We start from the raw sequence: 15,992 nt of genomic DNA on the forward strand, positions 1-15,992 counted from the left end.
GAAAAAAAATAATTCACCGCGATTCACCGCATTCACCGCAAAAAGATGTAAGAAATACGCGGTGAAAATTATTTTTTTTCACCGCATTTCACCGCATTTCTTACGAAAATTCACCACCAAACCTCGACCCGGGTATTCAATACTCAAGAACGCTGTTATAACCATTTTCCTATTAATTTTGTTCATATTCTCTTACATGCTTGTTATTATTCAAGATATTTAATTGTTGTTGTTGCCTTTATTGGAAAAATTCCCGTTATTACTTCACAAACTGCTGAACGTCGAGAATGTGGAGAACGTGAATGTAAGTTTTTAAGATTGGCAAATGGCTGCAGAAATAAAGACAAAGAGAGTGACGAGCACACTAATTAGAACAGATGCTTTACGGTATAGGAACCCAAGGCGTTTTGGAACATAAAGAGTTCACCTTAATACAGTGTGAAGGATGCTCAGCTGAAAAATTGAAAACATTTTGAACTGCTGAACAAAAAAATTGCTGCTCCACTGTCGGAAATTAGCTGCAATAGCTTCTTGAACCTGTAGTCTCAAAACAAAAATGAAAAGAATGAGATCTTAAAAGTAGCCAAGATCCGCTTTTCTTCCATGCGTTTTGATCTAAACCTTGAACTGCAGTATTCATTTTTAAAATATATTAAATTAAACCAAATTCATTTTGAGAGAGAAATGTCAGTTTTGAGTTGATAGTCAATCGGTTGATAGTAAACGAGGAATAGAACACTGTATAAAAAAAAACAGAAAAATGTCAATTTGCCCCAATTAGCCATGTTAACAACACCAAACCAATAAAAACACGTCAAGTAAGTGTTCACACCATGTGACCATAGAACCGTTCCGCTGAACAAACACCAAATGCGGAAAAGCCGATGAAAGATGAAGTGCAAAAACAGATCGAGAATAGGGCCAAAATAAAAATGTTGATTCCGGCCGGCAATGAAACACGTGACTTTATATTGAAATAAATGACACATCAGATAATTCAAAGTTAAAAGAAGATCGAATCATTTTAAAAAATCTCTGAGGGAACACGTGACAAATTTAAACGAACTCATGATTCATCAATTCGAAAAAACTTTGAAAGAAAGCGATTCAAAGTCAGAGGCAACATTAATAACACGCTGACACCAAGACTAAAGAATCAAATAATTATTCAATAAGTTGGCCCTAGTGACCCTCAAACATCAAAGTTGCGAGACAGCACAACAAAAAACAAAACGATTGAAACTCAAATACTTTCTGCTAATTCTTCGCAAACAAATAGTGTAAAAATCAGAAAATGATCATCTAAAACCTAAAACCAAGAGACAGGTAAATTTTGTGTTTCATCAGAAAACATATAGCAAGAGTTATTAGTAGGGCTAAGTGACACGAAAATAAAAAGCAAGAATCAAAATTCAAAAGTCCTTTACAATTTTTTCTAAATTAAATCTTTAAAAACGAAAAATCATTAGCTGCCATTTGAAAACAATATTTAGTTTCAAGTTTTCGCAAAAAGCTGAACTAAATATTGTTTAATCAAATTACCAATCTTTAATGTTATAAGAACCCGATACAATTAACTAAATATATTAAATCGGTAAAAAAACGAGTCTTCAAATAGTCAGTTGCACTTTTAATTGAATCATCTATAACAAACAAAAAGAGAAATCCAGTTATGTAAAACTGAAAAACTCACCTAAGTTCTGTTAAAAAACTTTCATAAAATCCATTCGTTGCCATTAGGGATTCGAATATTTCAACTATGCACTATTAGAGCATTTTATCCAATTGTATTTGCATTGCAGAAAAATGCAGAGAAAACAGCGAAAAAAGAAGTCGAGTTGACGACATCAACGAAGAACATGAACGAAGACCATCCTAGAATATGGATTTTAAAAAAAATTCGAATTTTGTTTTTTTTTTTACAGGGAGTTATCGAGGTTCAAAATTTTGCGAATATAAGACAGTTTTTTGACATTTTCCGTAATTTTTGCTAAAGTTTGGCTCAATTTTGCTAATATAATTTAAAAATGTTATAAATTTTATTTATAGAGTTTTTTGTTTTCGTTAAAGATAGAGGAGCTTGCAGAATTGTCTGACGGAAGTTTTTTGCTTATATAAAACTTATAAAAATTGAGATTTTTCATCAAAAATGGCTCAAACCATGCTTTTCTGGTACACTTTGTTCACATATGGCAGCATTAGAGACCTAGAAACCAGTGAAACAGACTTTGTAAGCTCCGAAAGGAGCCAGTAAATATTAGGTGCAGCATATAAGTCTTCTGGTATGAAAGTTTTGCCGTTTTTCGCAAATTTAACTCAATAATTATACAAAATGGATCATTGTATTTTTCTTTTAGAAATAATTAACTTAACAAATGATCTAGTTCACAAACATTAGGGACAACTGTTCGGTTTTTTGGTCGGCAACAAAATCAGGGATTCGTTTAATCTCATAATGGCTGCTTACAATCAGAACTTTTTAATTTTTGTTTTGCGCGCGGCCTTTTTTCAAAGTTATTTGACTTAATTGTTTTTTTAACGTTATTTACTTAATTACTGTCAAAAATTGAAATTATTGGCAGCTCTCATTTGCGTGAAGAGGCGGCCTTGGCTTTTATGGCTTTGACGAAGAGTTTTAGTAAATTTCAACTCATTTCTTGTGTTTTGACTACATTTCTTTTGCAATCTGATGGCCAATTGTAATAATCGAAGATCCAATTGGCCTCTTCAAAAGGTGTAAGCGAACTTATACACTGCATTCAGTTGTCATCTAATGTCTCTTATAACAATGATTTTTATTGTTTTAAGAAAATTTCAGTGTTTTTTTGAACTAGTCAGTTTTTTATCTCAGTTTTGTTACCTTTTCGCTTATTTTCAGTGAACACAGGTCTAACTTTCTTTTATATAAGTGCAAACTTACTTTTGTGGTGGTGTTTTTAGGAGTGACGTCTTTGTTTTGGTACTACGAGTTTTCATACAAAATTTTTTTATTGTTGTGCATAATTGTCTATCTTTGCTGTTCCTTTCGTTAATTGACACATCACTGAAGTATCCAATTTGAAACAACGCTTAAAATGCGCAATTTGAAAGTTTTATTGCAATTACAATTTATTGTTTAAAGGGCTGCGACGACATCGTTCTCTTGCAGAATTTGGTAGTTTTTTTATTTTGGCCTTTTATTTGTTGTGACTTTTTGTTGTCGTATGCCATTATTGGGTAGTAAAAGGACTCACGGGTCAGCTAGTGATATATAAGTGATATATATATATCCAAAAAAAGATATATAAAAGAAATGCAATTACTATTATGGGTATATAGCTAATGGCTATAATGATTTTCAAGCTATTTAGAAAAAAACTAATGGCTTTCTTCAACTTTTTTTTGTTCTGGTTTTCGTATTTTTTTGTATTTTATATTTTCGTATCATTTTTTAATCAAGCATAATTTTCAGAGACATCGTTAACGTTTCTTGAAACAAAACATAATTTTTCTGTTCGTTAAACGCTTCGACTGTTGTCTTCAGGCCTTAGTCAATTTGTTTCAGAAGAGTTTTGTGAGAATTTGATATTTTCTTTGTTTGTGGCTCTCTTTGTTGTCACTTTGAGATAGTAGTTTTTTACTAAATGACTTAAAGATGTTCAGTGGAGACGCACGTGAAGATGTAACTTTCTCGAGGTTAATATCTTATAAATTTAAGACACTGTGGTTTCGTATAGTTATTTGTGATTTTTTACAGTTCTATTTTATTTATTGTTGGTTTCTATTCTAATGACTTAGTCTCAAACATATCAGACGCAATTTTTTTTCTCAGACATTGCAAGATAAACTGTCTATTCTCTTACTTGAAAGCTTAGTTTTTAAAGAATTTTGAAAATATTTGTTTATAAAATAAAACAGTGGATTTTTGAGCTCGGCCATTCTTGTTTCTGCTAAATTGTAGCTTGGATTTTCGGGTGGCAAGTCACATCCTTTATCCAGTGAACTACAGTTTGCTCTTCATAACCGCTTTTTTCCTCAAATGGTCTTTGTTTTCGATACTACGAGATTTCATAAAATATTCCTCCTTTTCGCCTATTTGCCCATTTTTTTTATTTTTTTTTATATTATTGCAATAATGGGAGGCTCTGTTGCCATTTGAGTAAAAACCCTTCAAAACATTTTAATTTTTTCAGTGAAAATTTTATTGTGTGGTTTGGACACCATTTTCTTGCAAATTCTGAATTTTTAATTTTTGCCTGTATTTATTGTTCTTTTTGTAGTCGTATGAATATCCTGGATAATGAAAAAAACTCAATCACTTTCTTCGGGGTTATAAATGAGTCTCTCAATGATCTCAGTTGACACATAATGTTTTGAATCAGTTTGATGGTAATTTTTTTAAGAAAAAGGTAAGGTTGTTTTCACCACTGCCTTTCTGCTTTTTTCGTTGCGACATATTATCTAGTTGCAGTGAGAAAAAGTCCCACTTTTTTCTAATGAAGTACAGGTTTGTTTTTTTTTAGTTTAGACTTTATCTGATGCCATTTTGATTGGGTAATTAACTGTTTTAAAAAAAGGACAACTAGTTTTTAGTTTTAGTCGTAATTAATATTTGTAATTGTTTGATTTTTATCGGTGTCTTTTATGGTAGTCACTTTAATGACAGGTCTCATCGGCCTTCTGAGGTATATTGTTTAATTCTCTTAGTGGTTTGTTGAACAATGTGGTTTTTTTATTTCTTTCTCATTTGGTAGACAATTAAGTGAAAAATGTAGATTAGCGGGGTCGGAACGTTATATACGAACGCACATTACCGAGCCTCCTTGTTTGGAATTTCTTCCAGTTTGCGACATCGAACAGTTAATTTTCATAGAACTTGTGATATTTGATTTTGACTATGAACACGCCAAAATAATGCGCAGATTTTTAAATAAAAAAGAGAAAAGCAAATTTTGTAAGAACTGATTTTAGAAAATACTTGATAAAAATAAAACCAACGAAAAAGCATTTATTGATTTTTTCAACAAAAAAGTGCATAGAATAATTCTAATTATCGAATTTCACTGCAACAAATTCAGCACATTAAGCAAACTCTAAGGCTACAAAAGTTGCTACTTAATTCTATTGGAATCTAATTTCTTTAGCCCGTTTATCCCGTTTCAAAAGCGCAAAGTCGTGCAACAATGAATGAACACATCTTGCAAAAAAAGACAAAATACTAGAATTATCCAAGGGTTTCGGATTGAATAATTGCCTGCGGCTGAAACACGGCGAAATCACTTTAAGAAATTGAAAATTTCGCTGTTAATTTGATGAGGGTTTTAATCTGAAAACGTCCTGCTGAAAGAAAGGTTAGTGTTAATTTGGTTGAAAACTATATGATCTAAATATCTCGCAAGATATCCTTAAAAAACTAACGGACCTTAAATATTGCTTTAATTTCCCTGCTTCTGAGTACGTTAAAGAAAAACTCTCTGCCGTCTCCTTTTTTCCCAATCAGTTCCATGTTTTTTACAGCGCCTATTTCAAAACTTAACCGGTATTTTAATGTGATTAGAAGCAGCCGTGAGATTTCAAAATGTTGTTCCGGTATATCTTGTTATAGAATGTCTTTGGCAACTCGAATCTTAGATTTTTCGGTGATTTACTGTCACCTGCCATTGTCTTGGTGACATGATGTCGCGACACGACAAAATTTCGTAACACTTCTTGTTTTCTGTTTTCTGAAAAATTTCATCTCTCGGTCAGGGGGCGTATATACGGTCCAGTCCGCGAGTCGAGAAACCGATACTGTTTTACTCGGAACTCATTTTGCAAGCAAAAACTGTGCAAAAATGGCAAAAATAGCTTAAACGCCGCAAAAATGTTTAGCATAGCTCTCACAACCAATTTGAGCAGTACTCAAACTGCCATGCATTAGGAGGGCAGTTCATAACATCAGGTTTTGAATTGTTGGATGGAAATTTAGAAGCTCCTCGAAAGATTGAGAAACGATAACCTCTGGTTGCGGGGCAGAAGAAGTTTTCAACCTGCAGGCTTGTCAGAAGACTGATTGGCTCAAATTCAGTTATGCTATGAGAAGATCAGCTTCAATGGTTATAAAAATGAGTTTCATTTTCAGACAATAACGCTTACATTTTCAGCAAGAGATAAACATATTTTTGCGAGGCTCGCATAGAGAAGCAAACCGTAAATAGTTGCAGAATCTGATTACAATGATCGAAAATTAAAAACCGATTGATTGTGTTCCCTTCCAGATAACTCGATGTCTCGATTGTGGAATTGACTTGAAATACACTGCTGTTGGGTTATTCGACACTCTCATTTTCTGACGATTATGGACTTTGCGTAGTTAAGCTAATTCAAATATTCAGATTGTTAATGCAATTGTATCAAAGTTAATATTTGTAGATATGGTCAGCAACTATGAGCGTTATTTTACTGCGTTTCACGTGTAAAAAGAACAATGTTTCAGCGCCGAAACCTCGACGTGGGGTTTAAATTTTCTGTTCCATGCAGAAATGTTATCAGAAGCGACGAAGGGACAATGACCATAGCAATCTTTTTTTAATCAATTTAATCGTTGCAATGTAATTTTACCATAATTCATTATCTTTACAACTAGCAATTTGATTACGCGGCCCTTTTGATTGTCTGGGCGTATCAGCTATTCTAATAATTCTTGCCATTTACCTCGGCTGTTGACAGCTGTGCTTACCTCAGCGTCGATTACGTAACAATGAGTGATATCACTTCAGCTATTTTACAAATATGAAATCAAAGTTCGAATCAGCAAACATTCTTTGAAGTTTTGAGCAATCAAACAAAGCTACATATTATAATAATCTACAATACGCGACAGTGTTCCAGTTCTACTCCAGTCCTCTTCTGGCAATGAATTTCAAAATAGACAATCTTAAACTTACTATTTTGAGAGGGGAGAGAATTTTTCGAGAAATTAATTTGGAAAATTGTCTTGGATACAGTAGCAATGATTCCCTATTGTCTATCAAAATAAATGAGTACAATTTGACTCCTAATGGACAGCGGAAGAGGAGAACTCATTTCTTCAAATTGGAGAACAGTGAGATGTATTCACAGCTAAAAGGTAATATTTGCTCAAAGAAAGGTTCATATATTGTGAGGCGCCCTTAATTTACCGATAGTTTCTGAAGTTGACTGCTTTTCTGCATACATTTAGGTTTAAAATATTACTTTCGTTGCTGGGCTGTTTTGGTATGGTAGTTGTTGACTTCGTCTATTCTCCTTTGCAGGCTAATTTCTCCTAATAATATATATATATATATATATATATATATATATATATATATATATTAAAAATTTCAAACATGTAAATTCGAATAACCCCAAGGTTAAAGTTACATGTTGTAATATTATAAATCAAACATACTCATCTTTCCCTTGAATAACTAAACACAATAACAATAAAAAACTAAGGTTCAGTTTCTAGTTCTCTTGAATTATTTTATAATAATAAACTTTTAAAGCCTTCAATTTTTTTTGTCCATTGGAACTTTTTCGTGTCGTTTTTGTATCTCTTCCTTTAATTCTTTTTTATATTTTTTCTTTGATTTTTCCTTTCTTAGAGCTCTTGGAAGTTTTTCCCTTTCCGAACAAAATTTCTTATAATTGAATTTTGACTCAATTTTGATTTACATTTTTTTGTGGGCGAAAAATCATATGTACGATTATTAACTTTAATTTCAACGTCTCCGATTATTCTGAATTTTCTTTCGTCTTGTATGTTTGTTTGTTGGAAAATATCGAAAAGACTATTTAAAGAAGTTTTTGCTATTTGCATTTCCGCGGGAAGTATTTTATTTTCAAGAAGTAGTTTATGAGCACTGTCATATTTTGTTCGAAAAAAGCAGACTTTTATGCCCCATCTAATTTGTTTGTTTATTCTGTCAATTGACTAGGACGGCAAACTTTGAAAAAATTTTGCACTAAATTCTAAATGCGACAAAACAAGTGACCTAAAGAGGTTTATTCGAGCCTTTAAAGGTATTTGATTGCGTACCAAATAAATTGATGTGATAGCTAAAGCCATTTTACTGATCACATTATTAAGTTGTTTTTGGTATGTCACTTCTTTGTCAAGAATAACACCTAGATATCTGCATTCATCTGTTGATTTCAATGAATGACTTTTAAATTCAATGCAATTGACAGTTGGTAACTTTTCATTTTTGAAAACCATTATTTCTTCTTTCCCTTCATTTAGAGTTAAGTTGTTTTGTTTCATATATTGTTCAGTTTCCTTCAATTTCTTTTTAGCCTTTGCTTCTAAACACTGTTCATTTTTTCATGACATAAAGTTAAGCTAATTCAAATATTCAGATTGTTAATGCAATTGTATCAAAGTTAATATTTGTAGATATGGTCAGCAACTATGAGCGTTATTTTACTGCGTTTCACGTGTAAAAAGAACAATGTTTCAGCGCCGAAACCTCGACGTGGGGTTTAAATTTTCTGTTCCATGCAGAAATGTTATCAGAAGCGACGAAGGGACAATGACCATAGCAATCTTTTTTTAATCAATTTAATCGTTGCAATGTAATTTTACCATAATTCATTATCTTTACAACTAGCAATTTGATTACGCGGCCCTTTTGATTGTCTGGGCGTATCAGCTATTCTAATAATTCTTGCCATTTACCTCGGCTGTTGACAGCTGTGCTTACCTCAGCGTCGATTACGTAACAATGAGTGATATCACTTCAGCTATTTTACAAATATGAAATCAAAGTTCGAATCAGCAAACATTCTTTGAAGTTTTGAGCAATCAAACAAAGCTACATATTATAATAATCTACAATACGCGACAGTGTTCCAGTTCTACTCCAGTCCTCTTCTGGCAATGAATTTCAAAATAGACAATCTTAAACTTACTATTTTGAGAGGGGAGAGAATTTTTCGAGAAATTAATTTGGAAAATTGTCTTGGATACAGTAGCAATGATTCCCTATTGTCTATCAAAATAAATGAGTACAATTTGACTCCTAATGGACAGCGGAAGAGGAGAACTCATTTCTTCAAATTGGAGAACAGTGAGATGTATTCACAGCTAAAAGGTAATATTTGCTCAAAGAAAGGTTCATATATTGTGAGGCGCCCTTAATTTACCGATAGTTTCTGAAGTTGACTGCTTTTCTGCATACATTTAGGTTTAAAATATTACTTTCGTTGCTGGGCTGTTTTGGTATGGTAGTTGTTGACTTCGTCTATTCTCCTTTGCAGGCTAATTTCTCCTAATAATATATATATATATATATATATATATATATATATATATTTAAAAATTTCAAACATGTAAATTCGAATAACCCCAAGGTTAAAGTTACATGTTGTAATATTATAAATCAAACATACTCATCTTTCCCTTGAATAACTAAACACAATAACAATAAAAAACTAAGGTTCAGTTTCTAGTTCTCTTGAATTATTTTATAATAATAAACTTTTAAAGCCTTCAATTTTTTTTGTCCATTGGAACTTTTTCGTGTCGTTTTTGTATCTCTTCCTTTAATTCTTTTTTATATTTTTTCTTTGATTTTTCCTTTCTTAGAGCTCTTGGAAGTTTTTCCCTTTCCGAACAAAATTTCTTATAATTGAATTTTGACTCAATTTTGATTTACATTTTTTTGTGGGCGAAAAATCATATGTACGATTATTAACTTTAATTTCAACGTCTCCGATTATTCTGAATTTTCTTTCGTCTTGTATGTTTGTTTGTTGGAAAATATCGAAAAGACTATTTAAAGAAGTTTTTGCTATTTGCATTTCCGCGGGAAGTATTTTATTTTCAAGAAGTAGTTTATGAGCACTGTCATATTTTGTTCGAAAAAAGCAGACTTTTATGCCCCATCTAATTTGTTTGTTTATTCTGTCAATTGACTAGGACGGCAAACTTTGAAAAAATTTTGCACTAAATTCTAAATGCGACAAAACAAGTGACCTAAAGAGGTTTATTCGAGCCTTTAAAGGTATTTGATTGCGTACCAAATAAATTGATGTGATAGCTAAAGCCATTTTACTGATCACATTATTAAGTTGTTTTTGGTATGTCACTTCTTTGTCAAGAATAACACCTAGATATCTGCATTCATCTGTTGATTTCAATGAATGACTTTTAAATTCAATGCAATTGACAGTTGGTAACTTTTCATTTTTGAAAACCATTATTTCTTCTTTCCCTTCATTTAGAGTTAAGTTGTTTTGTTTCATATATTGTTCAGTTTCCTTCAATTTCTTTTTAGCCTTTGCTTCTAAACACTGTTCATTTTTTCATGACATAAAATTGCTGTGTCAGCTGCAAATTGTAAAACCATCGAACTTATCCCTATTTCCTCACCGAAGTCATTTACATAAAGTATGAATACTAGTGGTCCTAGAAAAGTAACTTGTGGAACGCCATGATTTATAATTGACCAGTCGGATTCAACTATTCCATTTCTAACACACTGTTAATTATGAACGAATTCAATAAGACTCTTGCGTTTTCTCCAAAACCGCATTTTTCAATTTTTTGAATGAAAATGTCCAAGGATATTGAGTTAAAAGCTTTCGCTAAATCCAAAAAGATTGTTAAGACTATAAATTTCTCTTCAACATAATGATTTTATTTCTCTGTCAGTGCAATTATTGTATTAAGACTTTTGTGACGACTTTTGTTTTTGGAAACCAAATTGATTTTTGTTAATTATTTTATTCAAATCTAAATGTTCCGATATTTGATCCAAGAGAAGTCTTTTTTGCTAATGTTAGAGTGACCGAAGTTGGTCGATATTTTTCAGGGTTATGTCTGTTGCCGTTCTGACAGTTTGGAGTGACATAGTCTTCTTTTAAAATTTCAGGGAATGTGTTTGCGTTTATACACTCTTTAATAGCAAATTGTAAATGAGTTCCAATGGACAACTTACAATCTTTCAGTGCCCAAGATGGTATATACTTTGGTCCAACTGATTTTTGTGTTGGTAGTTTGTCAATAATTTTCTATAGTTCTCTTCTGGTTACGGGCCTGAAATTAAATTCATTTCCCTAAAAACCAAAAGTAGGCAACGTAGGAGCAATGATTTCGCCCTTGTAAAGTCCAAGACGGGCAAAACAATTATTCAAACAGTTAGCAATGCTTTTTTCAATCAATATTACGTTATGGCCCTCTTTCAGCTTTGCAGTTTTTTTCTGTCTGTTTATTTGAGTTATTTTTGTTCTTGATAAATTTCCATTGTTCTTTTGAAGTTGGGAGATTCTCGAAAAATTGTTTTGTATAATCGACAGATGCTTTACGTATTTTTCTGTTAACATTTTTTTCTAAGTTCTTTGTATTTGCTAGAGAGCTCTTGATTAGGATCTTTTTTCCATTCATTGAATACAAGATGCTTTTCATTAATGAGACTACGCAGTTCTTTTGATAGCCATTTTTTGTGCTCTTTTTTTGCTTTCACTTCTAATTTTTTCAAAGGTGCTTGAATATTTAATACATTTTGGAAAATTTCAATAAATTTATGAAAAATTCCATTTGCTCCAGTGTTTTTGTACATTAGTGACCAGTCTTGCAATGCAATATCACGGTTAGACTTACTTCTTGTGTATCTCATTTTATCTCGCAATAAATATTCCGTCTTTTGCTGCTTCCATTCTAATTTCAATTATGATTGATATACAATATTGAAATGATCATTTTCAAGTATTGACTCTATTATATCTTTTTCGAAGATTTGATTTTGAGAAATAAAGCAGTGGTCGAATAAAGAAAATTTTCCTCCATTTGTCCATGTTGCTTTTTTTGTGTTCACGTACTGAAGCCGGTTATCTGCAATGAAGTTGTTTAGTAATTGTTTCCCAGTTTCTTTAAGTATATTTATGTTGTAATCTCCAAACAGGATTAGATTATCAGTGCTGGAGTAAATATTTGAAATTTCTCATTTCATTTCATCAAGGAAGAATTTTGAAAGGTTTACGTTTGAACAAAACGCGACCTTTATGAGCAGTTTTTCTTTCAGAGGCTCAGTTACTTCTATCCATAGTGATTCAAAAAAAACTCCGGTTGAGGGTGTTCAAGTCATTTCTTATTTTGATTGAAAACTGCTTGGGTATCCATGTGCCTACACCTCCCCCTCTTTCCAAATCAGTTGATGATGATCTCGGCTGGTGAATAAATTGATGACTACTGCATAGAAAAGTATCTGGAATAATTTTGTTCTCTTTAATCCATGTTTCGGTAACAGTTAGGAAAGACAACTCGTCGAGAGTTGTCAAAAAATGTGATAACTTTTTTATTTATTATTTAGGCTTCTACAATTCATGTACCAGAACTTGAGATCATCGTCTGTTCTGTTCTTTTTTTGTAGTACTGGTCTATTGTTTTCAATTTTTCTATATGAGCTGGGCCAGGGTTTGTTTCAATATCTCCAATTTTTTGCAGAATAATTGATATGACGGATAATAAATACGTAATATTGATGAAACCGAACCCTAGTGTGATGAAACCAAACCCTAGTGAGTTTTCTCCAATATTGAGTTTTCTTCAGCGACGCTACTTGCTACCTCAACAATGGGAGTTGAAACTTTCACTCCGCCATGCAATACAACCACACTTGCTGGTTTCTTACGTATCTATAGGCATCATGAACTTACGACTCAGTGTAAACATGTTCATTACTCTATTTTCTAAGTAATATATACAACCTGTCTAACTAAGGCCAGACGCAGAGTGCGATCTGCAATACGTCCAGTCATACAGTTTTCAACACAGGGAGTAAACGAAAATTGCCTAAAAAGTGAAGTTTGGGTTTTAGTGGTCGCGTGCCATTTCACATCGATCGTCTCAATGAGTCGGCGAGGTAGAGGCCCTGCAGGCTTAGCTTCGAGAATCTGACTACTATCTTCGAACTTTGTCGGAGCGTTTTCGAATTGCACTTGTAGGATTTGGATGCAGGTAGAATTCTTCATCCAGGTCCGAATAGGAAATTAAGGGCAGCGATCCTTATGACCCGAGAGAATGGAAACAATCCTTCCATGGTTTTTGGGCATTTTTCCTGGAAAAATTGGTTCAACTTGGAAAAAGGGAAAATTCTTTAAAAGGAAAAGAGAAGTCAAGTTTGTTTTGTTGTGTTGAAATTGCCCTGAAGGCTAGTTTATATTAGACGAAACCGAAGTAAAACTACTTTTGGAGAACACGCGCTTTAAAGTTTGCCCAACATTAATTTTTCTCTGTAAGCGTAGAAGGTTGGAGCAGTGCGCGATACACTTCCACCTCCCACGCTGGAGATTGCAAGAAAGATTCCCGCCGGGGGCCTAAATAGAGAGGGAGGGAAGGACAAAACATTTATGTGTGTTTTCGTTGACGATGAGATGCATGTATCATAAATCGTTGCTTAAATTCTGAATTCGAATGATTTTTTCCAAGCGTGCGCGTCTATTTTAAAACATTCTGCGGTCAAGCGAAAATTTTGCATAAAAAAGACACACACGTTTACAATAATTGCTTCTCTACGAGAGCAATTAATCATAACCGACTAAAGTCGGAAGAATTGCTCTCGATTGACTATTAGTGGTAACTAATTCACTAACGGTGGCTTCAAATGACGTCATTAGAGAGCTAACACCATATTCTCAGTTCTTCTCCAAAAGTTTGGCGTAGAGCCCTTGAACCCACTACTGCAGCACAGCGGCCTCGCATGCTACCATTGCACCAAAGCTCTGATGAAGTATAAACTTTGTTAGCTTCATAATTCTTTAGCAGTATATGGAGTTAACTAATGCCACAGTTGCGTTTTTAGTGGCCGTGCAATCTGAGAGGAATTAACACTGTAATTCAGTCGCAAAGTTCACAGAAACGTTTATTGGCGATCTTTTTAAAATTCACCGGTTCAAAAATTATGTATTTTTCCGCCGCTTTAATAGTTGACACCACGAGAGACCAATTAATTGTATATTTTTTATTTTATAGAACAACTAAACGTGGCATTAGACAGTGACAAACAAAGTCAGCGATCCCTTCTAGTTGTGATCAATCCATTCAGTGGTCGCAAAAGAGCAGTGAAGGACTTCAACAACGTTGTTTCACCCATGCTCTCGGAAGCCAGTATCAAAAAGTGCCAAACTATAATAACCAAAAGCAAGTCACATGTTGCTGATATCGTGGACCAGTTGGATGTCAACTCAGTGACAGAATTAGTGCTATTCGGAGGGGACGGACTGCTACACGAGATCCTGAACATAATTAATTCGTGGGAGGAAAGTAGGAAGTGTGAGTTTTTGGATAAAATCAGTTTCGGAGTCCTGGCTGGGGGTTCTTCCAATAGCGTGTGTGCTGCATTGTTAATTGAGAGAGGCTGGCACGGAAGATCAAAGAAACTGACAGTGGAAAACAGCGCATTTCTGTTGATCAAAGGTTATCACTACATGTGTCAAAATGGCTTCATTTACAACCTTTGTAATAATCTGCCTAAAGTTCTCCAGGACTATTTGAAACTATTAGATAATTATGCATCCAATTTTAATGAACCCATCAAATGGCCAAATATTTTAATGCACAACTACCGTGTATCATTCTTCCAGTTCGAAGCGACGCTTTGTTCAGTCGCCCGTCTCAAATAAACAGAAGTAAACATATTTTTTCTTGTTGCTGAGATCTGTTATGAAGATTATATATTCCAGTTGACAATGGATGGCTTCTTACAATATCATACAACATTTTTGTAATGCATAATGTGATGATCATTTCATCCCTGTCGACCGACGATGGGATTTTTCAAGTTTTAATTCTGAAGATAACATTAGTTATGTAACAAGATTTTGGTCATTGTTTTATCTAGAAATATCGTTGAAGACATGCTAAAAATACTCAAATGTTCCACAGGTCAAGTTACGAAAGTTCCTCTATGTGAGAACATCCTGGACCAATCAAGTGCTGTTCTCTCAATAGAGAAATCAGCCATTGGATTTGGAGCCGTCTCAACATACGAGGCCGAGAACTTCAGATACGCCGGGCCCTGGAGATACACGATAACTGCCTTCCGAGAGATCTACCGATGCCCTACTTATGCCATGCCTGTGTTCAAGTTCAAACAATTGGAGAAATCTCATTGGCCAACCGAATATTTGGAGTACCGAAAGACCTCAGGGTCGGAGCAAGCAATTCTTGACAAAAGCGATATTTCGGATGACGAGGTCACGATGCGCGAACATTTTTCCAACGCTATTGTACATAACAACCCAGCATTTTATGAAACTTTAGATCCTGACGGCGTCCGCTTTGTAAGCATACGACAGCCTTACTTCGCATTGAGTTGTATTTTGCCCATGTCTAGGGTTCAACAGCTAGCTTACTTCAAAAAAGTGCTGCATGGAAACATTGAGTTTGTTCATTCGCCACTCAACTCCATATTTTTGACAGACAAGCTTTCGATGAAATTTGCTTGTGAACACAAAGTTACAATTGATGGTGAGGCTTATACGTGTAAGGATTGGGAGGTCTCGACAAGTGGCCCTGAATTCAAATTAATCATGTAACTATTAGATTTTCCTTGGATAAGTGTTTGAAAAATGTGCAGTATAATTCAATGAAGCATGAAAAAGTCGAAGTTTTCACGGGGTCAACTTTGATCATCTCAAACAGAATCAAGCTATAGAGACAAAGTTTCTTCTTCCGGTTGTTGGTTGAAAATATTCTCAAGATTTCTTGTGTTTATTTCGAACAGAAATCATACTTAACAGTGTGTTCTTAGGTTAACGTTTTAACTCTTGCCAGCCAGGAAAATTAACTCTGTTTTAATTCATATTCAACATAGCTTAGGCTTATGACGGGGGGGGGGGGGGGGGGTGTTCGGCGCGTTGGTGAGGGGTTTGAGGTCTTATGGAAGAGGAAGGGGTAGCGCGTGATGGGTTCGAGGTTGAAGGAGATTGGGAAGTAGAGTGAGAGTTGTTTGGAGTGGGGGAGGATTGGATAGGACGGACGGACTGAGGGGATTCCAAACCACAAAAAA

At 34.0% G+C, this 15,992-nt stretch overlaps 1 protein-coding gene across 1 annotated transcript; it reads left to right on the forward strand.

The window, feature by feature from the left end:
• The first annotated feature begins 8,353 nt into the window (after nucleotides 1-8,353).
• Nucleotides 8,354-15,644, forward strand: LOC142335335 (uncharacterized). The gene is made up of 3 exons (XM_075383787.1): nucleotides 8,354-9,074; nucleotides 13,955-14,398; nucleotides 14,867-15,644. Exons 1-3 carry the CDS (start codon nucleotides 8,861-8,863, stop codon nucleotides 15,517-15,519), a joined length of 1,311 nt encoding a protein of 436 aa, XP_075239902.1. The 5' UTR covers nucleotides 8,354-8,860; the 3' UTR covers nucleotides 15,520-15,644.
• Nucleotides 15,645-15,992: the final 348 nt, after the last annotated feature.

Source organism: Convolutriloba macropyga, chromosome 2 (assembly GCF_964194025.1).
Source record: "Convolutriloba macropyga chromosome 2, txConMacr16.3, whole genome shotgun sequence".
Classification (NCBI taxonomy): Eukaryota; Metazoa; Xenacoelomorpha; order Acoela; family Convolutidae; genus Convolutriloba; species Convolutriloba macropyga.